This window comes from Platichthys flesus, chromosome 1 (assembly GCF_949316205.1).
Source record: "Platichthys flesus chromosome 1, fPlaFle2.1, whole genome shotgun sequence".
NCBI classification, from domain to species: Eukaryota; Metazoa; Chordata; class Actinopteri; order Pleuronectiformes; family Pleuronectidae; genus Platichthys; species Platichthys flesus.
This window is the reverse complement of record NC_084945.1, coordinates 17159442-17179408: the sequence shown is the minus strand read 5'-3', so window position 1 is coordinate 17179408 and position 19967 is coordinate 17159442. Positions and strand designations below refer to the sequence as shown.

The following is a 19967-nucleotide window of genomic DNA, read 5'->3' as shown; positions in this document are numbered from 1 at the left end:
TACAATACAATATGATAAGGTACAACATATTACAATACAGTATGATATGGTATGAAGAAAAGTGTCTTAATGGAGCCCATCGTCATCCTCACCAAAAAGTAAGTTCCCTTGTATACTTCTCATATGGTTTCTTTTTAAATTATTGTCTGAAGGCAAAAGACAGAATGATCAATAATTCACAAAAAGCTTGCAGAAGAGAAAGTGATCTAAATGTAAACCTTTCTCTTCTTTACCTCTAGTTTATTTCTACACTGAGGATGTCAGGAGACACCACAGAGTCATCAGGGGTCAGGAATCATTTCCTTCATGGCAGCAAAATGCGTTTCGCCAGCCTTAAAAAGCTTCTGTGGGTTAATCTGGACAAACCAAACGGTTTCAGAGCTGACACACTCTCAAAAATCCTTTACTCAGGGACTTGAAAACATGAGCTCGCAAAGCTACAACCCACAAGGCAGCACTCTGTAAACAACCGTGACTTTTAAAACCTAATTACCAGTTAATTATATATCTATCTAAATAAAACCACCATATATATATATATATATATAAAATATAAAATTACAATATACTTAATATATAAAATGCAGTACTTTTAATCATGTCTGATCTGTTTTGAGTAAAAACCTTAGGAACATGGTATCTGAAAGACCTTTTAATCGGCTTCCGACCGCAGTAATAAATCTCTCTTCTTAGCTGGTGTTTGTTCTGTTTTCTCTCAATTTATTTTTGCTTTCTTCCTTTTTTTAATCACCTCCCCTCTCTCTGTCCAATTCCACTAACAACATGCTATTAGGTAGGAGGCTGGAGCATGCACGCACATACAAACACACACACACACACACACACACACACACACACACACACACACACACACAGAGAGCCGACTGGGAGTTGTTCCCTCTGTATTTTGGCCCCGGCTAAAGAAAGCAGTTTATATTTATAAATCGTGCAGTAAATACGGAAGGTTTATATTTGGTCACTAAGGCTCTGTGTATTTTTGGCTGCCCGTGTCACTTTGGTTCATGCCTTTGTAAAATTGACTGAAAAAACTACAAAATAACAGAGCCAAGAAATGCTCTGACCTTCCTTTGAGAGTCAAAACATACACAAAACACACACACACACACACACACACACACACACACACACACACACACTAGCTACCTTTTTTGCTTGTTTGTCTGAATGCAACAACATGAAAAAGGCGACTGTATAAATGGTTCTCCATGAAGAACTTTATGATTACTGTGTTATATGTTTTAAATTGTTTTCCTGAACTTCATAACAACAGTGTATCAGAAGGTATGTGTTAAATTATAACAACAGCATGTAATAATAACCATTATCCTCTATAGCAGCTGGTTTGTTGCCAGTTCCTTCATGTGTCAACAAGTGGTGTTGTGGTTGAGTTAAATCGTTGTCTCCTCTCACATTTTCCTCCAAAACGCCATAATTGCATTGGAACTAACAAGGGGGCGTCACCGTCTCTCATCACATACTAAGTGGTGCTAAATGCTAACGTGAGCGGGCCCACGATGACAATGCTAACGTGCTGATGTTTCGCAGCTGTAACGTGGACCATCTTTAGTGTGGTTTCGCAGCATGCCAATTGGTGCTAAGCCCAAAGTACAGCTGAGGCTGGATGCAGTCTTGAACGTTTTCATCCTCAGAATGAATGACTGAGTTGAACTTCGTCCGTTAGCTGTTGTCTCTGTAAGTGTCACCAGGCGGACGTTGACATCTTCAGAGCTGATCCATGATTTGACGTTATTGAAAAGCTGAGGCTGTCTGGTCTGTGTTGTAACTTCTGAAGGTCTTTTGATTCATCTTTTGGGTTATTTTCTTGGATTCATTGTGTTTATGAACTTTTACCTATTGTTTCACTTGTGTTTGGATTTATCTTTGTTGGCCCTTTGAGTTCTTTAGTTGGCATATCATGAGAAAAGTTCATCTTATCAGCTTCACACTTGGCATGTGCTTTGTTAACGGCCCAATGAAGTCCAGTGTTAATTTTGGTACAATTACGACACGTGATAACTTCAATATTGATAAACTTTGAAACAGCAGGCGACCAGCGCTCTGAAACAGCACGAATGGATCCAATCAACGTAGCAATGTTGTCAAACCTGACATTCACGACAATGGCTGCAGTGCAGCAGTCGGTCTTTACTGGCTGTAGGTCATCACTACATGTCTTCTACAGTTCCAGATAGAAAACTGCAACCAGCATCACCACAAGCTAAACAAACAGGCATGTTTAGAACAGACACGGCATTAGTATAAAAAAAGCTGCCATGTGACTAGTAAACACAGGGTTACCATTTTAACACCTCTTCAAAGTGGCTATTTGCTCAGGATAAAGTTTATTCGTGTGGTTTTGTGGTCCCCGCGGGATTAGTATAGGTGCTGCCCGCTGTGGCCACTGCCGGCCACCGCAAGGATTTAAGTCAAATCCAATTTATGCAGCCGAGTTACACGAATGAGCGCCGGGTTCGATGACTTCGGCTGAAAGAAAGTTGAGATAAGACGCGGAAACAGAGTATTAGACAAAGTGGAGCACACAGCTTATTGAATGATAGCCACTGGAGAGGAAAGCCAATCCCAGGGAGGAGGTCTGGAAAGGGTGTCTGTCTTTCTGTTTGTCTCCCTGCTGCTGGAGGGACCACACCCAGACCTCCACCACACACACACACACACATACACACACACAGGAAGCTGATCTGTTGGGCAGCCAACAGGGTTTCCTGTGGTTGCGGCAGGACTACCGGCTCTAGACTCAAACAGTTCTCAATTCTCCTGTCTTCCCCTTTCAATCCCCTACTCTCTTTTCTCCACTCTCATCCTGTTGTTTTCTCTATTCTTAGCTGTCCACCTCTCCATCGACCACCCGTCTGGCATTTCCTTCGTCTTCCTTGCTTCTCCCTCTGTGTTTACTTCTCCTCTATCCTTCACACTCCTTCATTTCCCTCTTCCATTTTCTTCTTTCCTTCTTCCTCCCTTTATAACGTTCCACCCCGCGCTTCCTCTTCACCACAGAAAATACATCCCTCCTCCTGTTATTGTGATTATCTTGATGGGGCGACTGGACCCAAGTTATGTGTGTGTGTGTTGCGCGCCCCACCCTTATCCCCCCACCCCACACACTCACCCACACCCACTCCACTCACCACAGTTACTTAAACACACACACACACACACACACACACACACACACACACTTTGTTTCTTTTGCTGCCTCTGGACTGAAAAGAAAGACAGTAAGTGAAGGGTTTATTCACATCCCACTAGAAAATGTTTAACCATGACTCAGATCCTCAAGCCCCTGCCCCTGTGCAACCCACTAAAACTCTGGCACAAAGATGAAATGTTTTCTGTTTTCCAATAAATCAAAAGTCCCCTTTTCACTTGCACTATACTTCATAAACTAACTGACGTTGCTTCATAGCAACATCATATTTGAAAAGGCCTCAGGTCACATTTCCATTAAAGTAACTTTTTCTAAACAAGGCCTAAAAATATTTCTTCAATTAAAACACACAGCACACACAAGGTTATGATTTTCTCAGACGTAGAAGAGTTTGTATACATAAACATAGTTCTGTACAATGTCGGCCTAAAACTTTCAACTTCCATTTGCTCCTGGTGATGTTACTGAGGTGAGTATAAAAAACAATCATGCAAAATAGTAAAGTTTCGTGAAAAGTCTCTACAGGAGAGCGGGAAAGCCAAAGCTGCTGCTTTTCAGAATTATGCATGTTTGTTTCTAAGCACTATTACACAAAAACTATACTGGACTAATTACAGCAATACTTTGTGGAAGGATGTGGAGTCGGTCATAAAACTTTGGTGGGAATATGGATCAAAGGCCAGATCCATCTTTTTTCCATTACTTTCTTTAACATTGCCAGACAGGGCATTTTTTGTCCCATTTTGACTGTTTTATAATGGAATAATATAAGAATATTGATGGGAAAACGTAAACGTATATTTAGAGGACTGACATCTAGTTAATGCAGTTTGGGGCAGCATAATGGAATTGAAGGGGACTGTTGGGTCTTTGATGTAGGTATGTGCTCTTCTAAGTGCCATTCTAGTTATAAAGCTGTAAAACCCATTGATAGTCCTCTTTGCTTTTAAATTGAAATAACAAGCTAAATTTACGTATATTTCAGTCTGTCCATACAATAAGAAAAACATCCAAATAAAAAAGGCAATTAATCTCCCACGAGCACTGTTCATGTTAATGTGCTGTCAGTCCAGAGACGAGTTCATCAACCAACTCACCCGAATCAGAATCAATCCCGTTCATTGCTCTCACACTCACACTCTTCCCCCTTTTACTCTGGTGGTGTTTACGACATTAAGTGTGTAACAGGAAACACACTCAGACTCCACAGCAATGTGATTTTCACACACTCGATACTGTCAGCGTGAGAATAATGGAAGCTTCTTGCACATCACAGGAATTATTCAAATGTGATGTTGGGGTCGAATATAGAAATTTAGTTCTCTAACTTTTAGGGGGGAAAAATGGATATTGGCCATAAACTTTATTATGAGTGTCTGAATAAAGAATAAACACAAATACATAAAAAGAATAGCAATTAAGCGAAGGAAATATATATCTATGAATATTTTATCTGAATTGTTTATCCTGTAAAATAAAAGTTGTCATGTTTACACATACAGGCAAACAAAGGAATACTGACATGTCTGTGAAAGGCGATATTATCTGGTCACTGATATATCGGTCGGACACTAGTGCTTAGTATCATGATATTAAAATCATAACAGTTTAAAATCTATTAGTATCTCTTACAAACAGCCAACATCCTCCTGTGAATAAAGAAAAAGAAACTGTAGTTGCCTCAATTTTAGTTTTGGACTCACAAAAGGTGCCTGGAAACAGAATATAGAGGTGTACAAACATTTAGCACTAATGTCCTGTTTCAGCTGATATTCGATACGAGAGCTCCTGTATCGAATATCAGACCATTACTATTTAAAGGATTATGGTGCTGGATACACAAAGCTTTTAAGATCCTTGGCCTTTTATAGTCAAAGATAAGAGGTGAAAACAGGCTTGAGGATTAACCATTAATCCACTTCTCACTGCAAAGAATTTCTGTGTTTGTTTGCCGAATTCTCCTTTGTGCTGTTATTTCTCCTTCAAACTAACACAGACTACTAGTACACAAAATATCTCCCTGAGGTAAAGGATCCCAACAGGATATTTTTAAAGAAAAAACAAAAAGACAATTTCAGTTTAAACTGGCGAATGATTTAAACTTTTCCCAACCTCTACACTCTGACTCCTATTAATACCCAGTTATCTACCTAATGCATCCTTTAGACAAACATTCCTGACGGCTAATTCACTAATCAGTTTGTTCACAGAAATCTGATTCCTTCTCTGCTTTCATCCCGACTTTCCTATCCTCTTAACTCCTCAAACCCTCTCCACTAATCCTCTGCTCTCTGTTCAGGGTCGAGTTATGTTCCTGGTGCAGGTGGCTGGGACCATCTGAGAGCAGAGGAGAGGAGGAAACCTGGCGTTAGAGAACAGAGGTAGAATAAACGATTTTAATGTCATGTCAGTGTTACCTGGGAGCCAGTTGGTATCTTCCTCTGCTGCGATAAGATCTACCTCTGGACTGTCTAGGAAGATGGCTCATGTTGTGGCGACCTCCACTGTGATGGTCAGAATAAGAATGAGGTTGAAAATTATGGCCTCCTCCTCCGTGTCCTCCTCTCTCCCCCAGTCTCTCTCTGTTGACATTTTCACGTCGGTCTCTTCTTTCCTCTCCTCTCTCACTCCATCCACCTTCATGTCGCTGCTCCCCTCTCACCTCTCCTGTCGTCCTCCACCACTCACCACCACCAGAGGTCCAACCTAAAGTTGAGGAATCAAAGCCAAAGTGAACCAACTGTGTGCTGTACTTCTGGAGCAGCAAACACAGAAAAACCCATTCTTTCAATCTGCTTTTGATGATGAGCAACATGAATTTCATCTGAGATTATTCTGTGTTTTGTCTGTGATTGTTTCACTTGGGAAATTGAATAGGCTTAAAAGTAAAAGTGGGATGGCAGGTATTCCTGTAGATGTGAAAATGGGCCACTGAAAACTAAAGCTGGTTGAACAGCACAGTCTCAATGAAACAGCTCTAGTCATGAGCAAATTTACATTACAGCCAAACACATCAACCAATCTTTTATAGTGAATTTTGGGGCATTTCCGTGGAAAGGAGGCGACAAACACATGTAATCTGCCTTTCAAATCTGTCCACAATTATTTCAAGGCTTCACACAAAACACCACCAACAAAGAAAAGTATTCAAATAAAGAAAAAAAAAAGCTCACTGATCCAGTTTTGAACAGCTTCAACTGATTTTATGATGTTCCTTTTCATGACAGTTTTTAAGATCATCACAGTTGTCAACATTTGATCCGTTATGGATTAAAACAATTATCAACGTAATAAACACAAAGCTCAATGTTTAATGCAACCATTCTTTTTCATCCTCACTTTTCTCTGATGGAACTTTGACGGACGTGGCAGATTTTAAGCGAATACAAAGCACTGAAAATAAACATCCATGTCCCACTTAGGCTGGAGTTGTAGCTGGTTAGGCCAAAGCAGGCCGCCATCCTCCCACCAATCTACTGCCTGAGTGTGAAAGTGTGGAAATAAGCACATGAAAGCATGAGGCACATCGGTGAACAATGGGTCAGACAGACCTCAAGTATCACAACTGTTTTAACGTCTGTTTAAGTGGTTGTTATGTCAGCCGAAAGTTTCCCTGATTTAGATTTAGAGTAAAACCAAAAGATCTCTCAAATAAAATTAGGGCAAGATGAAAGATTTGTTCGCAGCACTTTATTTCTACATCAGAGGAGATTTAAATGTGTTTATTGGACAGATTGAAAGACAGATTAGAAGAACATCACTACTCTCAGCCAGAGCAAGTGTGGTCTAAGAGAAATGGGGATTCAATCTGAAACTGATGTTGTTTTTATTTACTTTATTTGTATACTTTGAATTGAAATTGATGAGAAGTCACAAGAGAGCAGCTACACTGGGATTCACTGCTGGAGTGTAATTGTGAGGGCAGGCGGGCAGAGGAGATATTTGCTGAGGAGACTAAACATCAGGCCTGATTCCAAACAAAAACCAAACCAGGCCCTCAAAGATACCACATAGCGCCACCACTGCTCTCACGCACACACATGCTCTCTCTCTGTCTCTCTCTCTCAAACACACACTCCGTATCCCCACAGCTCTGTAGTAATGATCGGTGTCTGTGTCTGGCAGAAATGAAACACTGAGGTATAAAGAGTGCAGCCTTCCATCTATAAAACCAGAAACATCCTCATGAGACCCACAAGACTTGGGCCAAAAGCAGACAGTTCGGTGCAAATCGGAGACTCTCCATCGACATGGCGCACAGAAAAATGGTCGCAAAAAGGTTTATTAGTCGGAACAACTGGTTCGGATTTCATAGGCTACCACTGAGTGGTCTTCTGAGATTGATGACAGAGTCGGACGGAGAGTGTAAAGCTACAGACTTTTCTTGAACCGACAGGGAGCATGACTTACTGTAAGTCAGCACACTACAGTGAAAATCATTATAGAGGATGTTCACATTCTGTAAAACTAGTTCATGTCAAGAGGGTGAAAAGGTTAGAGAGCTGGGAACCAGAAAGAGACGGACAGCTATAACAGAGAAAAAGAACCAGAGAGAAGGAGAAGAGAGAATACTGGCTGAAGAGTAAAACAGGGGAACAACTGAGGGTAAGGGGAGCGGAGGGAGGGGGAGACAGAAGAGAGAAGCCTGTAATCAGTTCGTCTTGTTGTGTGTCTTAAAATAGAGCTCTCCCAGCCTATAAACAGAAACCTACTATTACTAGTGCACTGACAAAGCAAGTCTCGGGCCTGAGCATGCACGTGAGCGTTTGTGTGTGTGCGAATGCACGCCATGGTATGCATTAAGGCCACAGCACACATGGAGCTTGTTACAGCACAGCCCTCTGGGTAATGTGGTTCTGTGAGGGACACCAGGGAACTACAACCACAGATCAACTATCAGATTATAATGTAGCCTCTCGGTTTAGCTCCAGGAATATTTTCATCAGTTCTTCATATGAGCTCCAGTTTGCTCTGGCCCCTCTGATCAGTGGAAGCCTCTTTATGTGCGTGTTTTTTTTGGAGAAACATGGACTGGATCACAACATAAAATCTACTGGAGCATCAATTATAATACAGAAATCATATTAACACTTTAAAAACAATTCTTTTGGGATTTTGTCTCTTGGTAGGTAAGTAAGCAGAGAGGCAACATGGGGAGTGAGAGAAGGATATGACATGTGACAGAGGTCCTACAGTCAGATTTAAACAGAGGACATAATGGTTACATGGCATGCACCTTAACCACTAGGGTGAAGGAGGAGAAACCTCATAACATTCTTAATTCAGGTCAAAAACACTTTTAACTGGATGGTCTCAACATCAAGGAGCGTTTTAAAAAAGGAGTCCCGGCAGCATTATGCCACATGAAAACAGCACAGAGGGAAAGTTGAGTCAGAGAGAGGAAGGTGAAGTATGAATGGTATTTCATCACTTTTATAACAGAGAACCATCTCAGCGTTTAAAAGGTGCATCGGGTTAATGTTTACCGTCATTTAAGATGAATTTTGAAAGTGAGCAGGTATCTTTAAATACCTCAACCAAGGATGTATTGATGAGATGTGAGGGGATTTAAATGTGGTTTGGGCGTAGGCTTTGTTCAGCCACTGCATGATAACAAATATGGCTACAAGTTTGGGACCGCCACCGATGTGTTGCTGAGAAAGGGGACTGATAGGTCTTAGCTGAGAAACAAACTCTGGTCACAAGAGAAAGACATTGGCTTCTTGCAATGAGAGAAATCTGTCAGAAGCAGTCAGGAGGTGGTGCAAGTCAAACAAAATACGGTTTGGTATTTAGTCAGTCAGACATCTTACCTGCATGTGTCTCTCTGTATCCCCGTGCTGAAGTGGTTTTACGACTTAGATCTGGTGCGTTGGGTCTTGGTCTGGACTGCAGGACTCTGCCTTGCTTCCTGCAGGTTTCTATGAGTTTCCCTCTCAGGTGGAGAAACAGGGATAGACAGGATGACTGGAGAGACAGGGAGACACCACAACTAGTCAGCTATACATACATATACTGCTTAAACAAAGACACATCCAGCTGGTGAAGTAAACCACATAAACATTATTGTAATACTAGAATAGCACCATTTTCATAGATTCATAGATAATAGTTTCCCAATAATTCTCAAAAATTCTATGAATTCTCCCCTGACCCATACCACCTCCTTCCATGTTCCTATCTCCACTCACGTCACTGTCCAGCAGCAAAGTCGTCTCTGTCCCACTATGTGCCAGCAGGTACTTTGACTGGAACAGCTGTCCATCAAAACTGTGCCAGGGCATCAGGGCAGTGTTGGGCAGCGGGTAGCCACTGGCACAGTTGGCACCCAACAGGTTGCTCAGTCCTCTGACATAGAGAGATCCCAGCTGTACCGCACGACTGGAGAGGAAAGGCAGCTGAAAGCAAAGAAAGAATATTCCTTTTTTTATGGCTGATAGTGAATCTGTATCACACTGCTAGATAGTTTGGTAAGTCTTTTGTCAACAAACTTGTACTTTGAATCTGCAAATGAAACAGGGACTTTTCTGAGTCACCAGCAGGTCACAACTGACTTCACCACATGGGGCAATAAATACCTCCAGGTCAAAGTCTAACAAACCACTTGACGGATCCTCGACCCTAAACAACACCAGACCACACAGCCACTCACTCGCCTGAGGGTCCGTGCTCTTTCATCCAGTCATGAGATCGATAAATCTTGTAATAATTTCCATTAATATCATTACAAAATATGTGTTTTCATTTGACAGAAAACTCTTTATTCTCAGTCTACTTACTGTGACTTTAGTGGCAGAGGAATCAATCACACCTTCACAAACATGCAGCATCATACACACACACTCCTGCAGTAAAGAACCATCTGCTTCTTCAATATTCACCACCCAGACCAAAGTCCTTAGAATTTCCCTCACAACTGTTAAAGTAATTGCTGTTTCCAACCCCAATTTGCGAAACCTTATCTGTTCAATCCTGACACATAGATTACACAATTATATATGACCTAGACCACCTACTTTGATGACCACTCTGTTCAATGGCACACTGCAGTGAAGTGTCAATCTGTGGATCTGTGCATCTAACGTGTTTCTGACACTGAAATGTCTCTGCATAGTTTCACTCAAAGTAAACTGAATTAATGAAATCATACAAACACACTGTTACACTATGCTTAATGCTCTGGTTATGTACCATACATCTTAAAGTAATTCAATTGTTTCTTTTTTTTTTACAGTGGCTTCATATATTATGATTAAATCGCAGGGTTTTCTTGTTTACAGATTGATAAAAGCCAAAGAAGGAGAGAAGAAAAGAAAAAAGAAACCAGAGGAGGAAAATAAAGAAAGAAAGGATGATGGAGAGGCAGAGAGACTGATAGCGGTGATAACAGCAGGCAGATGCTCTCCATGTGTTTTCAGCTCTCACCTGTCCTCTGGTACATAGCACTGATAACAAGGATTACCTGTATGCACACGCACACACACACACACACACACACGCACACAGCCCTGCCTGCCACCTGCTTCCAGTCAAACAGAGCTTCACCTTCAGAAAACAATGAACAACTGAACAGAGACATAAAAGCCTGAAGGAGTGCGGGGGGGGGGGGAGAGAGAGAGAGAGAGAGAGAGAGAGAGACAGCAACATGAAGAGAGACAGGACAAGAGAGAGTAAAAATTAGAAGAATGAGAACACAACACAAGTGTGTGTGTGTGTGTGTCCACCGGGGCAGAGTGTGCAAATTTGTGTGTAAATAGCTCCATGTGGTGAACGTCAGCCAGGACAAATAGAAACTGTTGCCAGCACACTCTATCTGTGACACACACACTTACACACACACACACAATTAAAGCCCTATGGGAAGGAATGTTGCATTGAAACCAACGCATCCCAAAATCGATCAACTACCCCTTTTCCTCTAAACACCTGCAAATGGTGAGATTTTTATTTTCAGTTAAACACACTCTTCTTACTAATAAATTATCATTTGATCAAAGAATTTATTTCTTTATTATCATTATTATTGTTTGTATTATTTTGCTGTTATGAAAAAGAGGATGATATTCACTTTGTGCAGTTATGTGTTGAATTGAGGATGGTGTGCAAATCTGCAACTTTCTGTAAAATGTGCACACAAACTGATGTGAAAATACAAATGCACAATCAAAAATAGATTTTTTTCCACATCACAGTGTATTTGTGTGCATGTTGTGTGTGTGTAGTTGATCCAAACAGCTGCCCCTCAGTTAGCCCCACCCCACCCCCCCTTCCTGCAGCGCTGAACCTCTTCCAGACAACATATTCAAATCAACGCCCAGCCCTAATTATTGTGTAGAAAACAGACAAGCAGCAAAAATACAAATTACTAGACATAAGTATGGTAATTAAGCAGTAAACATAAATTGGTCTACAACAAGGCCGTGAACAGCAATAACAGCAGTTATTTAATCATTCAGTTGAAGATCGAGAAAAGGCTCATCACAAGTTACAAGAAAAAGTCCCACATTTCAGAAACTGGAAATGGAAAAGTTTCAGTATCTTGCCTCCATGTTCTACCAACATAAGCAGACACAGCATCAGTAATCAATGAACCAACTGTGGTGTAAAAGGTGATCATACCGAAGTTTTATCTATCAGAATAAAATGCAAATTGTCTCTAGAGGTGCAACAATTTGTCCATCGGGAGAAGATTAATCAGCTATTAACCATGACATTATATGAAAATAATCATTTTACACGACTCTCCTATTTGGCAGAATTTCTTATTGTTTGATCCTTAACTGTTTGCTGTTTCAGTGATATTCTCATATTACAACCTAATCTTTGAATGGCTTTTTACACTGGCACGTGCAATATAAAAAGTACTCACAACAATAAAAGACCTGGAAACCCTCTGGGTTCTATTAAGAAGTTGTAAGAAGGTGGAGACTCTCAAAAAATATTTGATTTGTGGTCCCTCGCTGTTTTTTTCTTCACTTTCTAAACCTGGAAACATATTCTGACCTGTGATTGCCACAAGACGATTTAGTTTACTGTGAACTGCAGAGAACATTGACTTCTTGCAGCAGGAGTTACAACAACACACGTTCTGTTCAATTAAAACATGCAATTTAAGCAAAAGTCTTAAAATTTAAGTTTATCCTGAACCACATTTTTATTGCAAGTGAGAAAAGATAAAAAAAAACTAAACAGAGCCTCATACAATATCTGTGTCTTTTTGCTTCTAACTGACCTTGATGTAATGAAGCTCCTGTAGAGATTTCATGCTCAGACAGACGCCCTGACTAAGGTAAGCATCAACGTCCTCTTGAGATACAGCCGGTACCTGATAGAACACACACACACACACAGACACACACACACACACACACACACACACACACACACACAAGGGAAAATATATGGTCTGCCAATTCAATCACATTCCAGTGTGTGTTCTGCATGGGTCAGTTTGTTTTGTCTGCTCTCTATGCGACAACTCAAGCAAAAGAAACAATGCTGAATACAGAAACATGGCTGCCCAGTTGTGTGTTCAAAACAAACAAACCCTGAAGCTATCTAAACAGAAGAGTGATGAGGGAATGTGAATGCAGCAGGAATCAGACAACAACAGCTACTGTTGTCTGCCTCATCTTTGATCGTCTACTCGTCTAACGGTCCATGTAACAAGCTGCTTCTCTGCCTGTTTGTTGGTCTCATATCCATTTAAATGACTGGATCCTAGTGTCCGTCTCTCTGACAAAATCTTTACATCTTCAGGCCCTTTGAAACAGAGACCTCATAATATTGCCATTTTAACTTTACGCTGAGCCAAACATGTCCCTATGTGTGATGTTGGCTCTGCGATTTCCTCAAAAGCAGAACATGAACACGTTGTGTAAAAGGAGCTTTTACGTGTTCAACTCTGCATGACAGAACGGCTATTAGTAAAATTATGAAGAGCACAATTTATCACCAATTGTAGAAAGCCTTCACTTTTAGCGAGGCCTAAATAGTTAGTTTGTTAAAAATGTACTGATCATATGTTTGAATCTGACTGTTTTCTTTTTCATTTAAATAGCTAAGTTCCTTTTGTTGAGCAAAATAGTAATGACTCTTTAATGAACTTATCAGTTTTTATAGTACAGTGGAAACGAACACTTTACTGATTTTTCCCACATGGACATTTTTGAAAGTGATAATTGAGATTATTTTTTGTAAACAGAACCTTTTTTTCTCTAAGGTGTGAATACAACCTTTTTAAAATGAATTAATTACAGCCTAGATAAATAAATCTACATTGATATTTGTTTATCATCTGCAAAATGACGCAAGCTCCTTCATCCAGGAAATCTACTGCGCTGATCTCGGCTCCATCAGCTGACGTCAATGTCAAATGTACCAACAGAAAACAAAAACCTCTGATTCTTTTCACATTTCTCTTTCAACAGGATTACAAATATATAGGATTACACATATGTTTATACTTTAAATTTTACAAACAAAATAAGAACTGAGACAAATTAAGCTTCTCTTTGAATATTCAAAGCCCTTGAGTGGTTATCAGACCTCTTGTTGACGCAAGAGCTTAATTTACAAAGACCTGTGTCTGTGGCTAAACTGGCCACTCAGTGGGTGATAATGGCTCGCACCAAGCCATGACCAAAACAACACAACACAGTCAACAAGTCATGTTTAACTTCACATCACAACTAGAATTAAGAGCACAATAATTGTTGTATATATGTTATAGATGTAAATCCCAATTCAAAAGCTGACTTGTGTGTTTTTATTGTCACAAAATACGTTTGGTCTTTTCGTTTTCTGTTTACATAAATCACCAGGTGTAGCTGTATAACACATATACTAACATTATCTCAGTGGAAACGCCTTAATACAAACTGAGTACACAACTGTTTAATTTAACAGCTTAACAGCTGTTCATTGAAGGCAAAGCCAAACATGCAGCCCGGCCACTGAACACCAGAAGAGACAAATCAGTCACCGCGGAGACGTCATCATTCGATGATGGTGAGGTTTTCATGTCTTTTTGTAAACACCCACCGTGATTTAAGAGAAGTAGGAAGAAGTGGAATAAAATCATTACATTTTCAATTTGTAATTGTTTCTAAACATGTAAATAGAGGCTGAATCATTAAATGTGCCAGTTATCCAGTCCAATATGGAATCACGAGAGTGTGTAACGTACAAATCTATCTTTCAAAGTTTAGTTCCCTCAGCTGGAGGATTATATGTAGTTAGACAAGGTATTTCCACCTTTTCCACTTCAGTTAATTTGACTTTTGTTTTCAACATTAAGTAGATTATGAGTTCTTTGTTATTTTCCCTATGGTTGTATTGTCATCATCCTCCTAAAAGTATCTGATGCTAAAGAAAGACGGGCATTACCTGCAGGACTATGTAAGTGACCAGACAGAGCACAGCCAGGAGAGAGACTTCAATGGTGCCGTACAACTCAGTGAAGTCCTGGCAGTCAAGTATTGTAAGAAAGGACGTCAGACGAAGGGATGTAACATCAGAACCAGTGCCGAACCACAACAAGTCCAAACTGGGAACACCACCTACAAATGTAGATAATGTGTATTAATAAATAATATGTATGTAATCATTTAATATATACTTGTATTAAGGTTAGGGTATTAGCCAACAAAAAGCAGAGTAAAACTGACAAGCGATGGAAATTGTATTCCCAGAAAAATCTTCAGCATTGTGTATAAAGTGTACCATCCTCCCGCTGAGAACAAAATTCAACTTGACTAATGTTCAGTCCTAGATTGACCTCAGGAATACAGAGAGATAGATATTAAGAAACTAGCAGGTGCAGCACCCGGGAGGCTGATTGGGAGAGGATGGACCATGTCAGGTTCCTTCAATTGGTTTCCGGGGAAGACAAACCATTCCCTGATAGCTGGATTGTCAACAGTGCTGCCTGAAAACACACAAGAAGACAAAGTCAAGGCTCCACAGCTAAGCCTGGATTTTTAGTATGTTGTGTCTATTGCCCTGTTCACATCTGTTATTAAAGTGCGTCCTGAATGAGTCTCCTGTTAGCACATTGAATCGGATCTCACTTTCCTGCTCTAAATGCAAATAATGACATTAGTCATTAGTGTTCATGAAGACCGAATGATGATGTCTCTACCCAGTTCACACGTGTCTGAAGTCTGGAGTCAGGAGGGGCTGAATGAATTCATGCTGTGCATATACCTTCTATGAACTAAGATTTTACCGATTTGAAAAAAATATATGTTTGAAAGCAAAATGTGCTGATCAGTGTTAATATTGGTCTTGATTTACTGTCTTACCATCATGACCAAGCAGCAGTCCATAGATGCGCTGTCTGCAGGGTTTGAAGACTAGAGCCTGGGGCAACAGTTCAGCATCCTCCTCATCCTCCAAAGTGTTGCTACATTCGACGACCCCCTCACACAAAACAGGGTAAACCATAAAACCCTCTGTTGCTACATGCTTCTCTCTGCATTCCTGGGGAAAACCACATAGAAAACATTATACAGACAATCTGGCATTTAGCATGGTCTAACCTAATATGACTTCGACAAGTTACATACTGAACATGTACAGTATATGAAACAAGACATACTTTTAATGTTTCTGGACTAACATATTTCTCCATGGCACAGGCGGAGGGACTTGAAGAGATGTCACCTCTCAGCAGGGCTTCCTGTCCAGGTAGCAAGTAGGAGCAGATCCCTCTCTTCAGTAGCTCTCGGTGAGGAGCCGACAGATTCATGCATTGAAGGATGTGCTCAGTCTCTTCCTCCTCTCCGCCCCACAAAGAGCTCACATACTGGGATACAGCTAGGACCATTTCCACCTGTGGAGCACCATGGTCTGGTGCAGGATTGTTTTTCCTGGGAAACAATGAGGCAAAGCTGTAATTTAATGCCCTCATCTAAAGTTCAACTAAGTTGCCGAACTGTCAAGTGTCTTTACTAGATGATTTTTGTCCATTTTGGTCTGCAACTGAAAATTACTCTTGACCTTGACTCGGAAAATTGAATATACAACAAGGTCAAATAGTTTTCTAAATGTGACTAAAGCGCCTTGAAAAATAATTGAATTGAACTGAATATTTGTATAACTAAACAGATTCAGCAAAAAATTGTTGGTATTTGTTTGGATTCAGATAAAAAACTAAATTAAAATTCAATAGTAGAGGAGCTGTTGTTCTTGAGCAAACACCAAAGTAAAGAGACACCTGTATGTTGCTATGGCGTTGTTCCTGATGTGCTGCATCTGCTCCGTTGCCACCACGTCATTACCAAGGAGACAAGCCAGCAGTGGTAGCTGGGTGACAGCTAGTCCGATGACTCGGCAGAACCTCTGTTGGTCGTACAGGACGGTGGTGAGGCTGTTTATCCGCAGCTTTTCCAGCGACATGTAGGGGGCACTAAAAAAATCCAAACCACATGTTCAGATCATACAGTTTATTTAGATTTTAATAACTTATCAATAACATGAAGTGCTACACTCGATGACACTCTGCTTTTTAGTGAGTTACAAGAAATTCTGCAATTGCATTTTTTTAATCCAACCACAGCAAAGTATCTAACAGCTCATGTTTAAGTTAAAGATTTAACTTATGAAGTACAAGCTGTGATTCTAAAGTGGGAAGAATCTTTGATGGTGCAAATAGCTGGTATTTATTAAATATAATACATGATCATTTTGACAAACCTGTCATATATGATGAAGTCTGAGTCCTGTCCCAGGATACCCATGCAGCAATGCTGACGAGCGTAGCTGGCAATTTCAAAGTCAGCCTCCTGCACTGAGCAAAACACTTCGTGCCCCAAGGACCTTGAAAAAAACAGATAACAGTAATACTTCCATAAACAGCAGGAACATTAACTCTCATCAGATCAAACTTTTTTTCAATATACATGACCAGGTTCATTATCACAACATCCACTGTATAAAGTCCAAAAAAGGGCTGCAGAATTGTTGTACCTCCACCAAGGAGGTTACGTTTTTTTAATCCACATTGGTTGTTTGTCTGTTAATTAGCAGGATTATACAAAACAACTACTGGACGGATTACCACAACTTTGTTGGATATATGCAATTTGGGTCAAGGAAGAATACTTTTTATACATTGAGTGTTTTTTAACATCAATGGATGTGAACAATTAATGGATGCTGATGAAAAAAAAGGTGTTCGGCCTTGGTGGAGATATGCACTCTTCTGCCATTGTAGTTTATGAATGTTAACCTGAGAGCAAAGGATGTGAATGTTGCCAGACCAGAGGGCAGACAGAAGAGCTGTCTCCCAGGCTGCTCTCCGTGTTCCTTGATGTGCCGAAATATTTTTGAAATCTGCCCGTTCACTCTGTGTCTCCTCTTCACCTACAGACAGGAAAGGATCTTTGAATACAGAGACTGCATGAACTCAGAAGAGCAACTGAGAAAACTTCAAGCTCAGCAAAGTCTGATTTGATAAGATGACAGAAGTTCAATGCTAATGTCTACATTATCTGTTCATTAAATCTGTAACTAAAGACAGAAGTGGATTGAGAGCCTTCCAGCAGGTGCAATTTAAAGATATGTAGAGTAACAGTGAAATCACAACAGCTTCTAAAAGATCTTATTCAAACAGCTTACAGTATATTTTCCTCACCCACTCTCGTCTCTTCTGCTCTTCCACCACTCCATCAAAGAAGAAGACCAGTCTTATGCCGGTGGAGTTGAACGCCTCCACCCAGCTCTTCAGTACATCCATGTATTCCCTCCACTGCCCCCCACAGACCCAGTTCTCACACGTGTACCAGTTGCGGAGACAAGCCATCCCGTCCACAACGAGTGTGGGACCTTGACGAAAGAGTGAAAACACGAGTGTCACAGAGAGCGGGGTCAACATGTCCGCACTAACCCCATATGTCCTCACCCTTGTCCATTTGTTTGTTGTTTGCTTTGTTTGTTTGAGAGCAAGATTGCACAAAAACAACAAAACAGATTTCCACAAAACTTATCTTATCTTTAACATTGTGAATTGGGTTGTTTTTCAACGATTTATGGATTTCCAAGGGGAATATTCACGGATCTTGATGAGAAAAGTCAGGCAGGTGTAGGGAAATGGTAACTATGAGTGTGTGAAGTAAGGTGCAGCCTGATTAAATTCCAGGGGACTGTAGGGTCTTGGTGGACGTATGTACTCTTTGAGCACCATTCTATTTGTCCTTGTAGTTTGGAGCCCTAGTAGCTTTATAATCTGTTAACTTGATAAAACAGACTTGCAGCTGAGTTTGTGCGGTAAAGGGGACGTGTGGTAAAGAAGAACCTTCAAATGTATTTGAAGTTTAATAATATATATTCTTGTACATCACTCTACCTGTGCTGTGGGCTGTGGCTGTGTTACTGGCAACATGTTGTGAGGCCATCTCTCTGAGGTTCACAGGCACACACATTTCTGGACAGCAGCGCTGCATGAAGCTCTGCAGACCCTTCACACCCATCGATCCCTACACGCAACAAACAGCAGCACACACAGTCAGACTGGTTTCACTGGGAACTGGAGAGGTAACTTGGAATAGAAGGTGTATTACCCCAGAATAATCCCACGTCCTCTACTAGTATTTACCCTACACCTCGCCTAGTGGCTCTGCTCAGTGAATGGAGCTGGATGCTAACGGCTAGCTTAGCTTCCAACAGTTAAACTCATTCAGTCAGAAGCAGCAGCGTCTCCTGCCCTAACGAGCCAACTTGTCACGTCATAAGTGAAACCTGTAAACTAATTTTACACTCGGGTACTACGTTAAAACATAAGACAATGCGTACTTTTAAATAGTTCTACACAAACGAGAAGTCCCTAACGTCTTGTGTTTTGGTGTAAATGCAAATTGCTTCCTGTTGTGCACGCGTGGCGTCATCACGTTACTAAACAAAGCGCACGTGCTCAGCGCATGGAGTCAGGGCTCCGATGAACAGTGGTGAAACCACCTACTGAAACTTAAATAACACCCTAAATACTGTGTAAAACACGTCATACAAGTATATGTACTGCTTTCACAGGTGCACGTCAGTCATTATAATAATAGCTAAACAATAATGGAAATAATAAAAATAAAATCACATTTCAAAACACAGTTACAAGATGCTTTATTATCACATCATTTGTATATAACTTATATATAAAAATTAAGTTAAAGTACCTGGTTTCTGTGACATTATCATGCATTATTCATATTATTGATAGATCCATGCCTAAGTTGCAAACTGCCATATCTGAGCAGTTGAAGGTAGTTTATATAAAGATAATCTCATTAAATACCAAGATAAAGATTGGGGAATCAAAAGAATATTATCTTTTTTGTGATATTTGGCTATACTGTACCTCTTCAGGCCTCAGTCTGTTAAAAATGTACCTATGTGAGAAGCTTAAAGGTGAAGTGTCTCTTTAGTGGAACTGCTAATAACCTATATATATCTGAAATATGATAAGGAGCCCCACAAAACTTTTAACAAAGAGTCCTATATTGTATTTCATAACCTTATCATTGGTATGTTATGTACTATCTTACAATAAAGGTAACTAGAAACTGCATCTGTAAGTAATAAGGTAGAAATTATGTGGCGTATAAATTATCGGCAAAACATGTAACTGGAGTTAGGTACAGTACTTGACTTCCTTTATACCACTGGTGAATCCAATAAATACAATGTTCTATGCAGGTATAAAAATGAAATGTATACTTGAGATGAAGTTTAAACACCGGATTTAGATCATCACAGTGGTGACACAGCTGTAGTATAAGTATAAACA

At 40.3% G+C, this 19967-nt stretch overlaps 1 protein-coding gene across 4 annotated transcripts; it reads right to left on the bottom strand.

The window, feature by feature from the left end:
- Positions 1–4630: 4630 nt before the first annotated feature.
- fam120b (family with sequence similarity 120 member B) lies at positions 4631–19016 on the bottom strand. 4 transcript variants are annotated; one of them, XM_062387176.1, is made up of 15 exons: positions 18751–18948; positions 18537–18666; positions 17826–18016; positions 17421–17554; positions 16886–17008; positions 16407–16598; positions 15789–16059; positions 15493–15670; positions 15015–15116; positions 14576–14748; positions 12420–12512; positions 9379–9585; positions 9001–9154; positions 5605–5893; positions 4631–5524 (listed from the first exon to the last, which is right to left on the bottom strand). In XM_062387176.1, the coding sequence occupies exons 2-15, from the start codon at positions 18658–18660 to the stop codon at positions 5494–5496; spliced, it is 2262 nt and encodes a 753-aa protein (XP_062243160.1). In that variant the 5' UTR covers positions 18661–18666; positions 18751–18948; the 3' UTR covers positions 4631–5493. The 4 variants fall into 4 exon arrangements, with proteins under 4 accessions (XP_062243160.1, XP_062243176.1, XP_062243168.1 ...); XM_062387192.1 differs by lacking the exon at positions 12420–12512 and having other exon boundaries at positions 18751–18946; XM_062387184.1 differs by lacking the exon at positions 18751–18948 and having other exon boundaries at positions 18537–18675.
- Positions 19017–19967: the final 951 nt, after the last annotated feature.